This window comes from Podarcis erhardii (assembly GCF_964252035.2).
Source record: "Podarcis erhardii genome assembly, chromosome: 10".
Classification (NCBI taxonomy): Eukaryota; Metazoa; Chordata; class Lepidosauria; order Squamata; family Lacertidae; genus Podarcis; species Podarcis erhardii.
The window spans coordinates 14,191,378-14,208,968 of record NC_138500.1 but is presented as its reverse complement, the minus strand read 5'-3'; the positions used below and the strand labels follow the sequence as shown (position 1 = coordinate 14,208,968).

Sequence of the window (17,591 nt, the reverse complement as noted above, 5' to 3'; positions counted from 1 at the left end):
CCTCCACCCTATCCAAGTCCACTTACAGCAGATGGATGGAACCAACCTGAAAAAGTCCACAACAGGGAAAGTGACAGGCAACAAGGAGGTGCGGTTGGCATGCCCTAGGCCTGGCAGTGCTACCTGGTATAGCTTGAACCTGCCTAGAACAAGAGAATCAATTTGCAGAAACATCACTTATTCCGGAACCCACAGGAGTCTGTACATTTTGCACTGCAGACGGAACCCTTCAAAAACAGGGTTGCCAAGTTTTTAACCAGACCGTGTAACGAAACCTGCAATAGCACCTTGGCATGAAGAAATCTAGCAGGCGATCGTGTTCATCTCCACACCATGGCAAGCTGCACTGTTTTCTGACACAAGTGACACAGTCAAAGGCAGAAGAGCTGAGATGGCCCTTTTTCCTGCTCTGTCAGCAACCACACTTGAATATTAAAACAAACCCACACTCAAGATCTTTAGTAAAACAGATGCTGTCATTCACTTACCGCTGCGACTGTTTAGGAACATGTGGAATGATGTTTCCTGATTTTGCCTTTGATCTTTTATTTCCCAACGTGTTGAAAATTAACTAGCATGTGGCGGCCATTATATGATAGGCTTCTGTCAAATATTTGCAGCCTCACATTTTAACTTGCTTTGCTCTAGCTGAGTAAATAATGCCAATGTGGCTCAGTGGTCTAAACCACTGAGCCTCTTAGGCTTGCTGATTGGAAGGTCGGTGGTTTGAATCCCTGCAAAGGAGTGAGCTCCTGTTGCTCCATCCCAGTTCCTGCCAACCTAGCAGTTTGAAAGCACACCAGTCCAAGTAGATAAATAGATACCACATTCGAATTCTGTTAGTCCAAAGATGGAAAGAAGTAGTAGTCCCGACTAAAGAAGAGTGGAAAACCAAATTAAAGGATTATGCTGAAATGGCGAAACTAACTGGAAAGTTCAGAAATCAAGATGACAAGAAATTTTAAAAAGAATGGGAAATGTTTATTATGTTTTTACAAATGTATTGTAAACAGATAAATACATTGGCAGGATTTTAAGAACACTTGTAATTTTAGAAATAGTACAGTAAATTTTAGAAATAGTACAGTAGAAATGATATGCAGTTAATAAGAAATTTAGGGAACCAGGAATGGGAGGGGAGGGAAGTCAGAGGATTCAGAGAATCCCACTTTATGGAATTGATATGGTTTTATGTATAATTATCTTTGTTTATGGATGTTATTGCATTTGTTACTGTTTGTTTCTTATTATATTTTGTTACTCTTGTTGAAAAATTAATAAAAATACTATTTTTAAAAAAGATAAATAGGTACCACTGCGGTGGGAAGGTAAACAGAGTTTCTGTGCACTGTGGCTTCTGTCATGGTGTCCTGTTGTGCCAGAAGCGGTTTAGTCATGCTGGCCACATGACCCGGAAAGCTGTCTGTGGACAAACACTGGCTCCTTTGGACTGAAAGCAAGATGAATGCTGCAACCCCATAGTCACCTTTGACTGGACTGAACCGTCCAGAGGTCCTTTACCTTTACCTTATTGTATGGAGTACGGCTCAGCAGTATGGGACTTTGGATCAGCCCTCACTAGGGTTAATCTGCAGCTGACATGACCTGCAACTGGGCCCTGAATCAATTCAGTGGGAGGGGGCAGTTCTTCCTCCACTGTCTCCCAATCATACATTTTATTTGGGTTTTTAAAACACGGAGGAGGGGTGGGGAAGCTGGGAAAGAAGGGGACGCAGGGTCTTCTCCCCACTACTTCACCAGTACAATCCCTGCAGGGAACATGCTGGTGAAGCATGGTCCTCCACTCTGCCAAAGCACAGTGCAAGGCTGTTTGAAAGCCTTTTTGCAAGCAGCCCAGCCCAGCTTACAGCCTGCCTCTCCTTCCCCTCTGCTGCCTGCCCGCATTGCCTTCTGGCAGTCCGGAGCTGGGGTGATCTGAGGCTGTCCTCCCAACTTGGTTAAACACTTGGTTAAACCCTGGTTCCACCTAAATAGGCCCAATTCAGTTCAGAAGTTAAAGGAAACCAGTGCCACTACTTAATGGCTATAATTGACTCATACATTTCAAGTGCACATAAACAGCTATCTGGGTCATAGCAATCTTCTTCTCACACATCATTTGGTTTCCTGCGTTGACAGTGGGGTGGAATAGATGACATCTGAGGTCCCGTCAAACTCTATGATCCTACACAACTGGGAAATAAGGACTTCCCCTTATTGATATGATGCTGGATGAGCATTATAAGCATTTTAAGTATTATTCGTGTGTATTTTTTTTATAAAAAAATGGTTTTAAATTGCATTTATGCATTGGATTCTATTTTGTCATTTGAAGACTTTTTATTGTATCAGGTGGATCATAAATGTAAATCACCATTATAGCTTCCGTTGGAATCAATGGCCTTTTCTTTCCAGGGAGAATAACAGGTTGTTAGGGACATTAGCATAACTGCTGAGCTTCAGTTTCAATGGGCAAAGGTTGGGAGTGGAGTTGTGGGGGGCAGGGCAAGCCGGCCAACTCCCCTTCCACCTGTTAAAAGGCACAGGACCAAACTTGGCTATCTGAACTTTCACAAGCACACAAATGTTACTGACTTCCTGTCTACCCTGAGTTGGGTGGCAGCTGATAGAAAAGGCTCCTCGAACCATGTCTTGATTTGTAGCGATGGGCATGTGTGCCACTGGCAGATTGTGCGGCTGTTTAAGTGCAGCTCCGGTGACTGGTTGGAAAACTGGCAGCCATAACCACAGGCTGACACAAGGCATCAATGAGTGGTGTCAAAGGTGAAGTTTGTCAAGCATGTTGCATGCCAGGGGGAAAAAACACAGAACCTAAACAAACAAAACAGGAAGGGGTTTTAACAGAGGTGCTCCTGCAGAGGGCATTCCCCTGAGTGTGAACAGCTGCATGCCTGATCACCCAGCCTGACCTGCCCCCTGTATACATAATGTCCTTAGCAGTTAGGAATTTGCAGCGGTTGTAATTTTCATCAATGGCCAAGGCTGGTGCAGAACACAGATATGGAATTTGATACTTCAGTTGTTGCTTGTCTTTGAACATGTATGCTTGCTATTGCTTTCATACATTTTATTCATTTTTTGAATTTCTTTTTTTTTTTAATGATATTTATTAAATTTTCAACAAAAAAGTACAAAACAATATACAAAAAAACACAAAATAAGACAAAAATACATAAAAAAGAAAAATACAAACAATAAAATTAAATTAAAAAATCATTCTTTTCAATATCTTAAAACCCATTTACTTATTCTCGTGACTTCCTCGCACCTCCCCTTCTTGTATTCCCATTTACATAATCAAATCAGCAAATCCTTACCCTCTTTCATTTATTTTAACTCTATAACTTAACATATTATAACTCTAAATTTTCATCCATTATCAATTCATTTTTGCATACTCTTATTAATTTTGTTGCTAGTGCCACTTAATTTCAATCCAACATCATTTTAACATTCATTAATTTTACAGTATTTCTGCAGATAGTCTTTAAATTTCTTCCAGTCTTCTTCTACCGACTCTTCTCCCAGGTCTCGAATTCTGCCAGTCATTTCCGCCAATTCCATATAGTCCGTCACTTTCATCTGCCATTCTTCCAGGGTGGGTTATTTTTTTAATTTCTACACTGCCCTTCACCCGAGGCTCATGGTCTGCAGATATGGCATTTTATGCCTGCAGAAGAGGGATTTTATTAGCAAAGGGTCCACTGGCCCAAATAGGGAGAGGCAGATTTGTCGATTTGGTTTTCTCTCAGTTTCTCTCTTTTTTTTCCTTCTGGTCTATTGTTCAGTCCTCTGTGTTTCCACTTCAGTTTCTGCATTTTTTTTAACGCTTTCACAAAAATCATCAGCATTTTTAGTGAAAATATCCCCTAATACACAAGTGTTTGTATGTAATTCTGGCTAACGGAGACCTTTTTGCAAAGCGATTTCCCCTGATACAATGAATTTACATTGTGGTTTTCGCCAGTAACATGAATTTATAAGTACCCTGTGCCATTTTGCACACATTACTAGGCTGCGTTGCAAAAGGTGGAGAAGCGCAGAATTCGAAGGAGGCTGTGTTTTAGTTTGTGTATTGTTTCACACTGTGCAAATAAGGTAAGTTTGCCTTTAAATACAAGTTGAATCAATTTCCTCCCTCCAATCCCAAACCTCCTACATTCATTGTGCTTTACCTGGGCTGCTGTTAAAGGCACTCTGCTTCTGTGAACCAGAGGTCAAATGTGGAATGGGTGAATCTATCAAATTTGTTTTTCCAAGTTCCTCATTTTCCTATCTTCACAATCATCAATTTAGTTTTCTATATTGGTTTGTGTATTTTTCTTAAGTCTTCATGAAATTTTGCCAGCATTTTACTGCACATTATTCCTGATATACATATTTTTGCATACAGATTTGCATACTTTATGTTTTCCCCCAATACAAGCATTTCCCCCTAACACAATGCATTTTCCCGTGTTATTTTCATAAATATATACATTTATGCACACTTTCTCCTAATGCATGCATTATTGTACAGACCGTTTGGTTGGAGAACCACAATGCAAAATTCAGAGAAGTGTGAAGGCTTCTTATATTTCGCTTTACATATTTTTTCCCCAGAAAACTTTAGGGAAGCTTGCATTAAAATGCAAACGAAACTGAATATCTCTTCCAACATACTGGCAGCTCTCCTAATTAGATTGTCTAAACAGGGCTTAAGAACATAGACCATAACCACCTGTAATGCAGCAATATGCAGCTGTCCCATTTGGGGATCGAACCTGTGCATTTGGTATTATAAGCACTATGATCTAATCAACTGAGATATCCTTGCTTCTATGAGAATAGCCTTTTGGATCAGGCCAGTGGCCCATATAGTCCAGCATTCTGTTTCCATAGTATTTGTTCCCAAAATCCGGTATGGTGGTACCTTGGAAGTCAAATGGAATCCGTTCCGAAAGTTGGTTTGACTTCCAAAACATTCAGAAACCAAGGTGCGGCTTCCGATTGACTGCAGGAAGCTCCTGCAGTCAATCGGAAGCCGCAAAAGCCGTGCTGGATGTTCAGGTTCCAAAGAATGTTCACAAACCGGAACACTCACTTCCGGGTTTGCAGCGTTTGGGAGCCAAAATGTTCAACTCGCATGACATTCAGGATTCAAGCTCCAGATGTATTTGGAAGCCTTTGCCTCTGACTGTGGAGGCAGAGAATATTTTTTTTAAAAAAAATAATATTTATTAAAATTTTCCAGAATAAAAAGGAAAGATAGAAAGAAAAGACAAATATAGTTTACACTTAGTTTCAGTGACATCTTTCCCGGACTTTCCCCCCCTCCCCCTATTGTATTCCATTTCCTTTAAATTGATTCCACAAATTCTTACCCCAAATTTTAAAGCCTTATTTGTAATTTTAAATAACCCATTTATTCCAAATTAATTTATCTTATTTATCTTAATTAACCATTTCTCCTTATATTTTATATAATTCCCTAGGATCGACCCCATTTCCCTTCCACGAATTCCCCTATTTTCAAACAACAGACACTAAAAAGAAAAAAAGAAAGAAAAAATATGTAATTTTACAGCCTTTGGGTTCCAAATCTCCCCCCCCCCCACTCCCCGGTTCCGATCCCCAAAGTTCATCCATTGTCTACTGCCAGCCTGGTGTATCCACGTCTATGTCTCAGCTCCACTTTGCCGTCTTTTGATAGCTTTTAATTTCAGAAAGTCCAATCTCGGAGAAACTCTCAGAAAAGATCATTCTTCTTCCATCCAGACCTCTATGTTTTAGAGTCTAACTCAAATTCTGTTTCTTGATCCTTTTAAAGTCTGGATGTTCCAAATGCTCCAACTTCAAGTTTAGTCCAGCTCTTATTCCTCAGGTTGCTTTTTCCTGTTCTGCTGCAGAAACCTTCTAATTCAGAAACTTCTTGTTCTCCACAGAGGCTTTTGTTATTCAGGAACATAACTTGCGTCAAGTCCCTTCCTTTCTTCAATAGATAAATCCATTGTCTCCTTTAGTACAGAAACCTCTGTAGACAAAATAATGCTTCGTTTTTGCAGCTTTCCCAAGAGATAACGAATCCTGCTCAAATTCATAGTATTTTTCCACTTGCTGCTACTGTTGCAATGTCCCAGCCTCCCTCTAGAGGGAATATGGTAACTTAATTTCTTTCAAAATCAGACCCAAAAGTCAAATAACTTGTTGCCTTTATTTCCAGTAATTTATGTCCAAATTATAACAAATCTAACCAGCAAAGCCATCATAACAAAGTTCTCTTTTATTTTCCTGCTTTGACAGCTACTTTGACAGCTGTCAAAGTTTCTGTGTCTCTTCGCCAGTTTCTCATAGCGGATCGTTCCCGGTTCCCGGGGGGGTTGCACTTTAGTTCCCACAAATCAATCTTCTCCTCCAGCACAATTATTGTAATTTCCCTTCGTGAAGTTAAATTTTTTTTCAAGTAAGCAAGTTCATCTCTCGATCTTAGTTGTCAAATCCTTGCGTTAAGCCATTGTTCTTTTTAGTCCAAATCCGAAATTTCCAAAGAAGAAGTCGTTGCTCTCCGCCGAATGGCATGCGGCTTCACTAGACAGGGGAAGCAGTAGACTCATAGCACCACACACACACCGTCACCCGCTCCGCAGCCTTTAAAAAGGCTCCTTCGCGGGTCGGGGGGCGCAAACGGTGCCCGCCGAGTCACCAAGTCCATGGGCATCTCCGCCCATGGTTTTTGAGGGTCCCCGCGTCGCCGGCGCGGCAGGACCCGACCCCCTACCCAGCAGGCTCCCTCCGGAGCTCGGAGGGAGTCCGCCATTCGGCGATGGCGCCGACCCGGAAGTCCGACTGTGGAAGCAGAGAATAGACATCATGTCTAGTAGTCTTTTCCTCCATGAATGTGTCTGATCCTCTTTTAAAGCCATCCAAGTTGATGGTCATCACTGCCTCCTGGGGGAGCAAGTTCCATAATTTGACTATGTGCTGTGCGAAATACCGTATTTTTCGCTCCATAAGACACATTTTTTTCCTCCTAAAGTAAGGGGAAGTGTCTGTGCGTCTTATGGAGCGAATGTGTGGTCGATCGCTGGCTCCCTTTCTGGTCCGGCCCCTTGCCCAGGTCTCCATTGTTCAATGTTCTGCAGACGGAGGCCTTTTATTTCCCCAGCAACATGTGACTGGCTGATTAGGTTATCTATCTGGAAACTGTAGAAACAGCTCCCTTTCCTTTCCTAAAGAAGCTGCAGAACTGTGAGTTGAACCCCATAAAAACAGGATTTTTTCCCTTTGCAAAAGAAGCTGCACAACTGTGAGCTGATCCCCCCCAAAACGGGGCTTTCCCCCTTTCCTCCTCTAAAAACTAGGTGCGTCTTATGGTCAGGTGTGTCTTATGGAGCGAAAAATACAGCTTCTTTTATCTGTCTTAAGTCTCCCAACAGAATATATAAGCGATCACCCTTATTTCCAGCTTCAAAGCCCTGAACGATATTATTCCATCTGTTCTTCCCAAAACAAAGGTCATCACGAGCATCTTATTTCTGAAACTCCGTGCATTCATTTTTTGGTTGGTTTTTTTTTTAAATGTAAGCAGGTGGATATCTCCTGGTCTAGAGGTAAATTCGTTAAGACATCTTATTACAAAAACATCCATTTCTGAATGTTAGGAAACATCAAATGTTCTGGTTGTCTAAAGCAGCTCTATCGTTCAGTTTGATTCTTTTTTTCCATAGTGTATCAAAACAAAAAATAATAAAATACCCAGTTTTAGGCAAACAAGGCCTTTAATGGAAGGTCCTTGAGGGATCTTTTCATGCCTCTGTTATGGGGTCTGCTTGATCCCCTGTTACGAGGTGCAGTGCGTGTCGTTAAAATGGTTCATGAACAAATGTGTGGCAGCTTGACTGACAGTTCAAAGGCATCACTGCATCTCCCGAGTCCTCTTCCTCTCCCGAAAATGCCATTAACTATGTGATTCATCAATCAATGCTTTATATAACCCGAAAACATTTCCATTTGGTTACCCATCAGGTCCCATTTCTTGAAGTGGGGCACCAATGTTCTCCGTGGGCAGAAACTGTCAATTGTATCTAGTTAGATTCTAAGCAATGCAAGGGGGATTTTATTTTTATTTTTAAAAAGGGGGGTTATTCTGAATGAAGGTAGTTGGCCAGAAATACCCTTAGATGTTGTGTTTGCTGTTTCAACTATTTTTAGAAGGCTATAGGGAAGACATGACTGGCTAAGATTGGGGGCATCAGAAGCGGCAGAGACCCACTAGGGCTGTTACGAAAACTTGAGCAATAATGCTCCACTGGGCAGCCAATAGAAGAAGACATAGTCCTCCTCTTCTTTCTACTCCATCCCTCCAGGAGCAAAGAACTCACCATGGTAGGTGTGGATGGGGTAGCAGGCAGCGGAGAGGTCCTTCGAAGGCAAGAGAGTCCCATCAGCTTCTCCTTGCTTACTCAAAGTGTTTGCAAAAGGGAAACAGGGCTGCCTTGGGGACAGTTGGGATGGTGAACCAACAAGCTGAGGTTTGGTTGGGACATTTCAAGTTGATTGGCAGCGCTTGCAATGTCTTGCTCAACTCATGGCTCTCTGCAAGCTTCGGCAATTAGTTGATCACCATGGATGGGCCACTGAGCAACCCCCTCTCCCCCCCCCTCAATTTTATGGGGCCAAAAGGTGGCCAGGAAATAGCAAGCACGCAAACATCGTGTCCATGGCCACTATCCTGGCAGCATCTTCCGTTTCCAGGTTTAGCCACATATCTGCTGGCAGCAGGGTCTCTTTGCTCTTTCCTTCCTTCTGCCAAACATTCTATTCTTATTTGCTTGACATATTTTACACTTATTCCATATTTGGTAGGTTGTTCATCCTACCTCAAACAGGCCCAGCTTTAACTAGGAATGGGGTCAATCTGTCAATTTCGGTCTGTCTCCATTTCTATTTCCCCACTCTTAAGTTTAGATCTCTACATTTAAACATGAGCTTGCAATGCCAAAAAACAAAAAACAAAAACAAACGCCACAGGAAAACACATCAGCGCAGATCACTCCTAATTTATACACCTTTTAATGGCAATTTTGTGGTATTTTGGCTTAACACTCACATTTTTGCAAGCAATTTCCCCTAATAGAATGCATGTTAGTATGTTGTTTTCACTAATGTCTCAATTTTTATGCACACCCTAGTATGTGCTGCTTCTTTTTTTATAGAAATTATTTGGCTGGAGATCTGCATTGCCAAATTCAGACAACTATGAATTCCAAAGGGCTGGCAGTGTTTCGGTCCTCATGTTGTTTTGGAATGATGCAAGTTCCCCTTTAAATGCAAACTGAATTGACCCCACCTCCCACATCCCTAGCTGTAACTAAGTTTCCAATCTGATTTGAATTGTTTGCCTAACCAGCCACTTTTCATCCTGTAACAATGGCTACAATTAATCAGTATTTTCATCTCTGCCATAGAACTGATTATTCTTGTATTCTAAGTTCCAGTCTGGTTTTGTTTTTGATTTTTTTTACTGTTATATAGTATTGCACTCCCCTGTATACCGGTGTATGTTGTCTGGTGTATATTGAACCAAAACTACTCTCTTTAAATAGGTAAAGGTAAAGGAACCCCTGACCATTAGGTCCAGTCGCGGACGACTCTGGGTTTGCATGCTAAAAATCTAAAGATTTCATAATGTGTGATCAATTGCACATATAGACATGCATGCCAACAGGAACAAGTGCTTTTTACCTGGCGCTGATTATTTGCTAATGTCTAAGTTGAGAAGATGGGAAGCAGGCAGGTAGACAATACTAGAACATCCTGGAGACTTAGGATTGTTTGTTTGGAACTGTTTCTTTTCAAATGTAGAGGTTGAGCAAGTAGGAATCAAGCATGCTGGCAGATAGGTCCACTAGGTAAAGGTAAAGGGACCCCTGACCATTAGGTCCAGTCATGACCGATTCTGGGGTTGCGGCGCTCATCTCGCTTTATTGGACAAGGGAGCCGGCATACAGTTTCCGGGTCATATGGCCAGCATGACTAAGCTGCTTCTGGCGAACCAGAGCAGCGCACAGAAACGCCGTTTACCTTCCCGCCGGAGCGGAACCTATTTATCTACTTGCAGTTTGATGTGCCTTCGAACTGCTAGGTTGGCAGGAGCAGGGACCGAGCAACAGGAGCTCACGCCATCACGGGGATTCGAACCGCCAACCTTCTGACTGGCAAGTCCTAGGCTCTGTGGGTTAACCCACAGCTCCACTGCCAGTCAACAACATAGTAGCCACTTCCCCCCCAGCAAGCTCCAAACTCTGCCTTCCTACATTCAAACTGCAAAGACTTCCTCTCAGCCCATAAATGGAACTTCCTACAGCCAGTCATTCTTGGCACCGTAAGCCCACCTACACAATGAACGGCTGCATGTTTGTTTATTTGCGTGCTCAACTTTGCAGCTTGCAGAAAACTATTATGAACATCTCGATTCTTGGTTAGGCTCAGCTCCCCAAATACTTGGGGGGGGGGGGCTGTCGCTATTCATAGCAGAACTGTCAAGCAAACGTCATCCGATGAGTACCTAATGAAAAAGCAGGTTATCGTCCCCCTCTCTCGTTTTTTTCCTGCCATTTTCAGAGGTGCATGCTTGTGTTGAAGGAGGGAAGCCTGGAAAAGAATCCAGATGGTTGAAAGTGAGGAGGGGGGACTGACGGACACAAATAGCCTCTGCTCCAGATTTCTTCCCACTAAGTTTTGCTCCGAACATTTTTTAGAGGGGAAAGGCGTTCGCCTCTCAGCACAGCCATCACCCTATTCCTGATCATGCAGGAATAATGCGAAGAGTATTTGTTAAGCAACTAGATACAGCTGCAGCTCCTACTTTAAAAGATAAACAAATGAGCAGCCTAATTCAAATTCAGGTCCATATTACTGAGATAGGGAGGTTAACCCTTTCCTCACACATTTTTCTGTGTTTTCCCTAGTACAAGCGTCGCCACATCCAAATGCTATGGGGTCACTAACATGTGTAGTCCTCCAGATATTGCTAGGTTTCAACTCCCATCAGCCCCAGATGATGTAGTCCATGGTCAGGGATGATGGGAGTGGTAGTCCAACATCATTTGGAGGGCCGGAGCTGAGCGACCTTTGCTGAAGCTATTTGTCCTGTAGGGCAGCAGTCAGTTTTTAAAGGGATGGTTTTCATCTGAAAGGTTAATAGTCCCTGTCACCATTGTCCAAATCCAAAACAGTCACCTATGTTCATACACAACCCTGCAGAGTCAGCGCCATCCAATTGACTGCTGACACTATGCAGGTCCACTAACACTAATGGTGCACTCAGACTTTTCCCTCTCTGTGAACCATCTCACTTCATGGTTGCAAGGTGCATAGAGAACAATTCAGTCTTACTGTAGAGTTCTGATTATTCAATTCAATACAGTGGTACCTCGGGTTACAGAGGCTTCAGGTTATAGATGCTTCAGGTTACAGACTTCGCTAACCCAGAAATAGTACCTCGGGTTAAGAACTTTGCTTCAGGATGAGAACAGAAATCGCACGGCAGCAGCGGGAGGCCCCATTATCTAAAGTGGTACCTCAGGTTAAGAACAGTTTCAGGTTAACAACAGACCTCCGGAACGAATTAAGTTCTTAACCCGAGGTACCACTGTACTGTCTGTCACACAAACACAATCTGCACCAAATTAGTTCTGTGTGGAATTTTCCTGTTCAGGTTCCAGCCAGTCAGTCAGGCTTTCAACCAGGGCGTGCCGTTTTCTGTTTTCCACGCCCAACAGACATTCAGCATTCCATGGCCATTGAGCATGCTCAGTCCTAAATGGGTATTTTTTTGTTCTCCCCGAAGTGGAAGGATCCTTTAAGGCAGGCATCCCCAAGCTCGGCCCTCCAGATGTTTTGGGTCTACAAGTCCCATCATCCCTGACCACTGGTCCTGTTAGCTAGGGATGGTGGGAGTTGTAGTCCCAAAACATCTGGAGGGCCGAGTTTGGGGATGCCTGCTTTAAGAGAATTTTCCCCTACTTTCTGCAAAACTCTGGGTTCTCTCAAGCATACTGATAGCCTCCCATATTTCTGAATTGCCCTGTTTTGGCTGCAAAGCTTCTGCAGTCAGTTTTAGTGGGAATAGATGGATAAATGCATTGATGGATGGATGAAAGACACACACACACACACACACACACACACACACACACACACACACATACACACTGATAGTTCTTCCTTTCTTAAGAACCTCAAGCACCACTTCTCCCCATATGAGCCAACCTGGACCCTGCAATCATCACCTGAGGCCCTTCTTTGTGTGCCTTTCCCCAAGAGAGGGCAGAGGGTGGCAACACGAGTACAGGCCTCTTCTGTGGTGGCTCCCCATTTATGGATGCTCTCCCCATTAAGACTCACCAGACGCCTTCATTACATATCATTAGGCTCCAGGCAAAAACATTCCACTTCTCCCAGGCCTTTGGTTAATTAAACCAAAGTATTTGTGGGAGGGAGGTTATTGGTTCCCTTTTGCTGTTTTGTGTCATTATGTACTTTATGCTCTCAATTTGCATTTTTACGCTGTGAAGTGCCCTGCGATCTTCAGATGGCGGGCGGTCTACAAATTTACTAAATAATAATAAACAAATCTTTACAGAATGCCCAACTATGTGCATTTCATTAGTTCTTCGCCCTGCGTTTCGTTTCCTCTTCCTTGCCTCACAATTCCTTTTTTTAAAGAAAATCTGTTTTGTTGCCTTATTGAGCGGCAGTTAACACCCAAAGGGGACAGCAACTCTCTGCATCTTATTAGACCTCTTCTCAAAATGCTGGTGTTGCTACTTATGTCGCGATGCCTTGCGTTATTAGCATCCCTTCACAAGAGCTTCCCGAATTGGCTTGGCTAAGATTTACCGACGTGTAAATGGAGGGATGACCCATCAGCCTCTGCTCATTACGGGGGCACTTTTTATCTATAGGGAGAGAAGTTAATGACAGAAGCTCTCTCGCTCTCTCTTCTCTCTCTCTCCCTGCCTGATGTCAGAGCTGAGAAAGCTATGAAGGGTATATAAGCGCTTGTATTGCTTGCGAACAAGGCAGGTGGGGGGGGGAAAGGTAACCCAGAGTCAGAAGCAAGTGTGGGATTGTTCCCTGCACGATTGCTTCCAATACTGGCATTTGCTAGATTTCCTCGGCTCCTTCCTCAGCCACTGACAGGTAACCGGGTTCTTATTTGGAAACCGAAATCAGAAAAAAGTATAGAAAAGAGGGGTGGATTCTAAAGTAACGCAAACTGGAAATTTTGCCGGGATTGATGGCAAATTGTTAAGGCAGAATTCTGTTAAAACATCTGGGGAAACAGAGGAGATGTTTTCTAATCGTTTAGATTGGAACGGGGATCTTTGGGTTATTCTTTCTGTTCTGACTGAATATTCAGTGTGGATGCAATTGTAGTGCTCAATGAATGTTTCTGGCTGAAGTTTGTCTTGTGTGATTTCTTTCCCCACCACTCCCAGAAAGACCCAGAGGAGAGATGTGCAGCCTCAAAGGACCCTTTCTTTTCATCATTTTGTCTATTACTTTAAATTCCCTGGAAGCGACGCCTGTCGACAGGTCAGTAACCATTAAGCATATTCTGCTTTTTAAAAATAAGTCAAATGATATATTTTTGTAGTGTTGCACATGTGGATGTTGGGGTTTGGGTGTTGTTGTTTTTGGCCATATCAATTGCAAAAGGCAGAGGGAGGGAAGGAGATAAAGAGGAAGGGAAGGAGAAGAAGGAGAAGCATGAAAAGAAAGAACAATTTTGCTTTTTATCCTTGTTTAAAGACTTCTCTCCTTGGCTGATGATTTATCCGATGGCACTCCCAACAGACAAGAGTGGCTCTTACCCATCGTCTCCCGAAGTAGCGGCTTCTTGGGAATTAACAGTGCACTGATCGGAGAGGAAGCGATAAAGCCCAAAAGGTACCAGATTTGTTTGGATTGCTTTTGATTCAAATGCAAAAGATGCGCAGAGGGACAGTGTGTTGTGAACTGCATTTGAGGCTCGCCTAGGCATTGCGTTTCTGTTCAAGTTCCTGTGGTTATTCATATCTCCAGACAATGTTTGCAATATTCTCCAGCTCCACACCTTCAGATGCAATTTGCACTTTCGCTCACTGCTAGCATATTTGGCAGTGAATAGTATATCATTGCTTCTGTTTTATAGAAGTTCTGCTAACAAGTCTCTCCTAGCTACCTAAGATATTAACCCTCCTTGAATTTATTTCTAAAAAGCACTTTACCAATCAGGTGGTAAGATCAAATAGATCACCAATTTGGATTTATTTATTTTTTTATGTGGTGAAGTTGACAATGATGCCAATTTCATTATGAGATTGCATGAAGTGTTATTGTTGATACAGCAAGGATATAGCTATAGATCTGAGGTGTTTCATGAACTCCAGTGTTATTTCCTAGAGGTCACCTTTTTCCTTGAACATAAACTTTCTTGGAAGTAGAAAAGAAAAATACAAATACTGAATGGCTGTCAGCAATTTATCCTAACTACTCTAATCCATAAGAAATAGCTATGGGGCGAACAAGTGGGAAGATTTAAGAGTATTAAGATTATTTAGATCCCTAATACCTTGAGTATGCAGTATTTCATTATTACCCATTTGCTTTAATTAGAATCAAACTGACCCCCAAAGCCATTTTAATGAAATAAAAAAAGGAGGAATGCTTGACATATTTTGGGGGGCATATTAAATATCAGAAAAGCCACCAAGAAGTATGACTCGAACTTTTGATACTTTTCAAACTTTGCAAAGGTTTCCTTTTGCATGGAGTTACTGCTTTTTGATTTCTCAAAGGATTATTGCATAGGATTTTTCTTTCCTCCCATGCTAAAAAGATCTTCAGGAGAGAGTGTTAGCAGGCATGGAAATAAGACTTTTGTTTTTAAGTCTTCCTTGCTCAGATAAATGTACACGGTTGTTCACACATTACACTGCACACAGGTATAAGCTGTCACTCCACGCGTACAAGTGTTGGGGTGAAAAAGCGATCCCTTGTTCATTTGTACACAGGTGACTGTACACTCACTGAACATTACTTGTGAATTACTGTACACGTGTGCACAGCTCAACTATTTTCATACACAGACTGTGAATTTGTCGAATGTAATGTGTGAATGTTCCTTACAACCTAAAAAATAACAATCATGTAAACAGTTACTAGGTTTGTGTGCTCTTTTTGAGTTCCGGGAGCATTTTCATTTAAGGAACCATAAATACTGTCTTATTAAACAGCTATAAAAAGAGCAATTTGGATATAAACAAATGAAACAATATAATAAAGGGCAGCAAGCCTTGGTAGGCTTCCTAAGTTCCTAGCTAATTTTAAATCAGTTTCCTAATTTTAGTTAGGGAACCGTGCACAGCCTCAGACCATGCCTTCTGTGGGGAGATGATTACCTGTCAGAGGATGCTAATTAAAACAACAACAACAACAACAACTATGCAGGTAGCTGTGAATGGAGGTGTGCTCTTGAAATTCTTTGCTGCAATTCCCTCTTCATGTGAGAGACATAAGGAGTGATTGCACAGTGCAGATTTTACAAGTAGGGACTGTGATGCTCAAGGGTTGGCTGACCAGTCACCTGTAACTGTCCTCAGAATAGTGAGAAGCATTGCACTGCTCTCTTAGGAATGGACCATAGCTCAGCCTTGTGTCCCAGGTTAACTCCCCAGCATCTCCAGGGAGGGCTCTCATCTGAAATCTAAGAGTGCTGCCGCCAATTGGTTTAGGCACTTCTGACCTCAACAGAACAACAGTCTTACTCGGTATCGATTCTCATGCTTCCACTTGTGTGAGTTCTTGTGCAAACAGGCAGACATCACTTGATTTCAGCAGAAGTATAGTGTCCAAGCCTTATGAGGAATGGTTGAGGGAATTGGGCATGCTTAACCTGGAAGGTGAATTCTCTCTCACTGGAAGAAGAAGAAGAGTTTGGATTTGATATCCTGCTTTATCACTACCCAAAGGAGTCTCAAAGCTGCTAACAATCTCCTTTCCCTTCCTCCCCCACAACAAACACTCTGAGGTGTGTGAGGCTGAGAGGCTTCAGAGAAGTGTGACTAGCTCAAGGTCACCCAGCAGCTGCATGTGGAGGAGCGGGGAATCGAACCCATTTCACCAGATTACGAGTCCACCGCTCTTAACCACTACACCACACTGGGTGGCCATCTGCCATGGATGCTTTAGCTGAGATTCCTACATTGCAGGGGGTGGGACTAGCTGGTTCTCAGAGTAATTCATTCAGCAGTTGCTTTATGCCTGGTAGGAGGGGAATTGGAGGGGAATAAATCCTCTCCAAAATGCCCTGTAAATGTATGAATGTTAATAACCCTTGTAAGTTACATGCAAAAGACCCCCCATTTAGGTGTCATTCAATCGATTTGAGCAGCAGCTTCATGGTATCTTCAGAGAAAGATAATTATAGTATAGTTAAGTCATTAAGCAGCAACAATGACTCAATGTTAACTTTCAGACGCACTTTTTAAAGGCTATTTAGAGAACTTGCTGATATCATGAGAATGATTAGCATGACAATATCTTGCTCCCATCAGCTACTCCTGAAGAAAGAGAAGAGCTCCATTCAGTGGCAACTGCTCCCCCTAAAATACTTTCCTCCAATGTCTTCCCTAGTCACCAGCTGTTCTTTGGTCCAACCAACAAAGATGGAAGTTGTGGCCTATGTGTTAGCTACACCTAACCTGGAATTGAGTCTGCTCTGTGATTTGTGGCTCCAATGGGCCAAATCTTTATGTGGATTGGCCTGATAGGCTGCCCTCTTGTCAATCACCTGACATCACAATGGCATCAGGTCGGAAGTGCTGCTAAAATGGAGGATTCCCCCTCTTCGTTTTAGCATGCATACCCCTTCTGAATCAGAAAGCAGTTTTCAACAGAATCCCCTGCCAAAAGAAGGGAACAGGTGCATGTAGCCAAAATAGGATTTGACCATATCCTCCTGACCATTAGATGACATGTGGGCCAAGATGGCCAGTGGCCTAGAATTTCCTCACCCTGACCTATATTATTACATTACATTATTCTATGATTCTATAGGTTTTCAAGCAGATGTTGGATGGTCATCTGTCATTGATGCTTTAGTTGGAATCTCATTTCTTGTAACTTGAAGCCATTGGTTTGAGTCCTAGCCTCTGGAGCAGGAGAAAACAAGCTTGCTCCGTCCTCCATGTGATAACCCTTTAGGTATTTGAAGATGGCTATTATATCTCAGAGGAGTCTCAGGCTAAATATACCCAGCTCCTTCAACCGTTCCTCATAAGGCTAGACCCTTGATTATCTTAGTTGCCCTCCTCTGCACATGTTCCAGCTTGTCAACATCCTTCTTAAACTGTGGCACCCAGAATTGGACACAGTATTCCAGGTGTGCTCTGACCAAGGCAGCATAGATCGGTACTGTTACAGTGGTACCTCGGGTTAAGAACTTAATTTGTTCTGGAGGTCCGTTCTTAACCTAAAACTGTTCTTAACCTGAGCTACCACTTTAGCTAATGTGGCCTCCCACTGCCGCCGCGCCATTTCTG

The 17,591-nt window shown here is 42.6% G+C and overlaps 2 protein-coding genes across 5 annotated transcripts in view; one reads left to right on the top strand and one right to left on the bottom strand.

Moving 5' to 3' along the window:
• The window catches only part of SLCO1A2 (solute carrier organic anion transporter family member 1A2), a 43,089-nt gene extending 42,582 nt beyond the window's left edge, over positions 1–507 (bottom strand). Inside the window, exon 1 of the mRNA XM_081879848.1 lies at positions 489–507. The gene's annotated coding sequence lies outside the window, so the exon portion shown is untranslated. The remainder of the gene's footprint in view (positions 1–488) is intronic.
• Positions 1–17,591, top strand: part of IAPP (islet amyloid polypeptide) — a 48,168-nt gene that overhangs the window by 26,700 nt on the left and 3,877 nt on the right. Inside the window, exons 1-3 of one of the 4 annotated variants that reach the window (XM_081880261.1) lie at positions 4,065–4,119; positions 13,506–13,602; positions 13,819–13,956. In XM_081880261.1, coding sequence (XP_081736387.1) covers positions 13,523–13,602; positions 13,819–13,956 — 218 coding nt within the window. In that variant the 5' untranslated portion in view covers positions 4,065–4,119; positions 13,506–13,522. Of the gene's footprint in view, positions 1–4,064; positions 4,120–12,878; positions 13,054–13,097; positions 13,207–13,505; positions 13,603–13,818; positions 13,957–17,591 lie in introns of those variants that run through there. The other 3 variants (XM_081880258.1, XM_081880259.1, XM_081880260.1) reach the window with 3 other exon arrangements.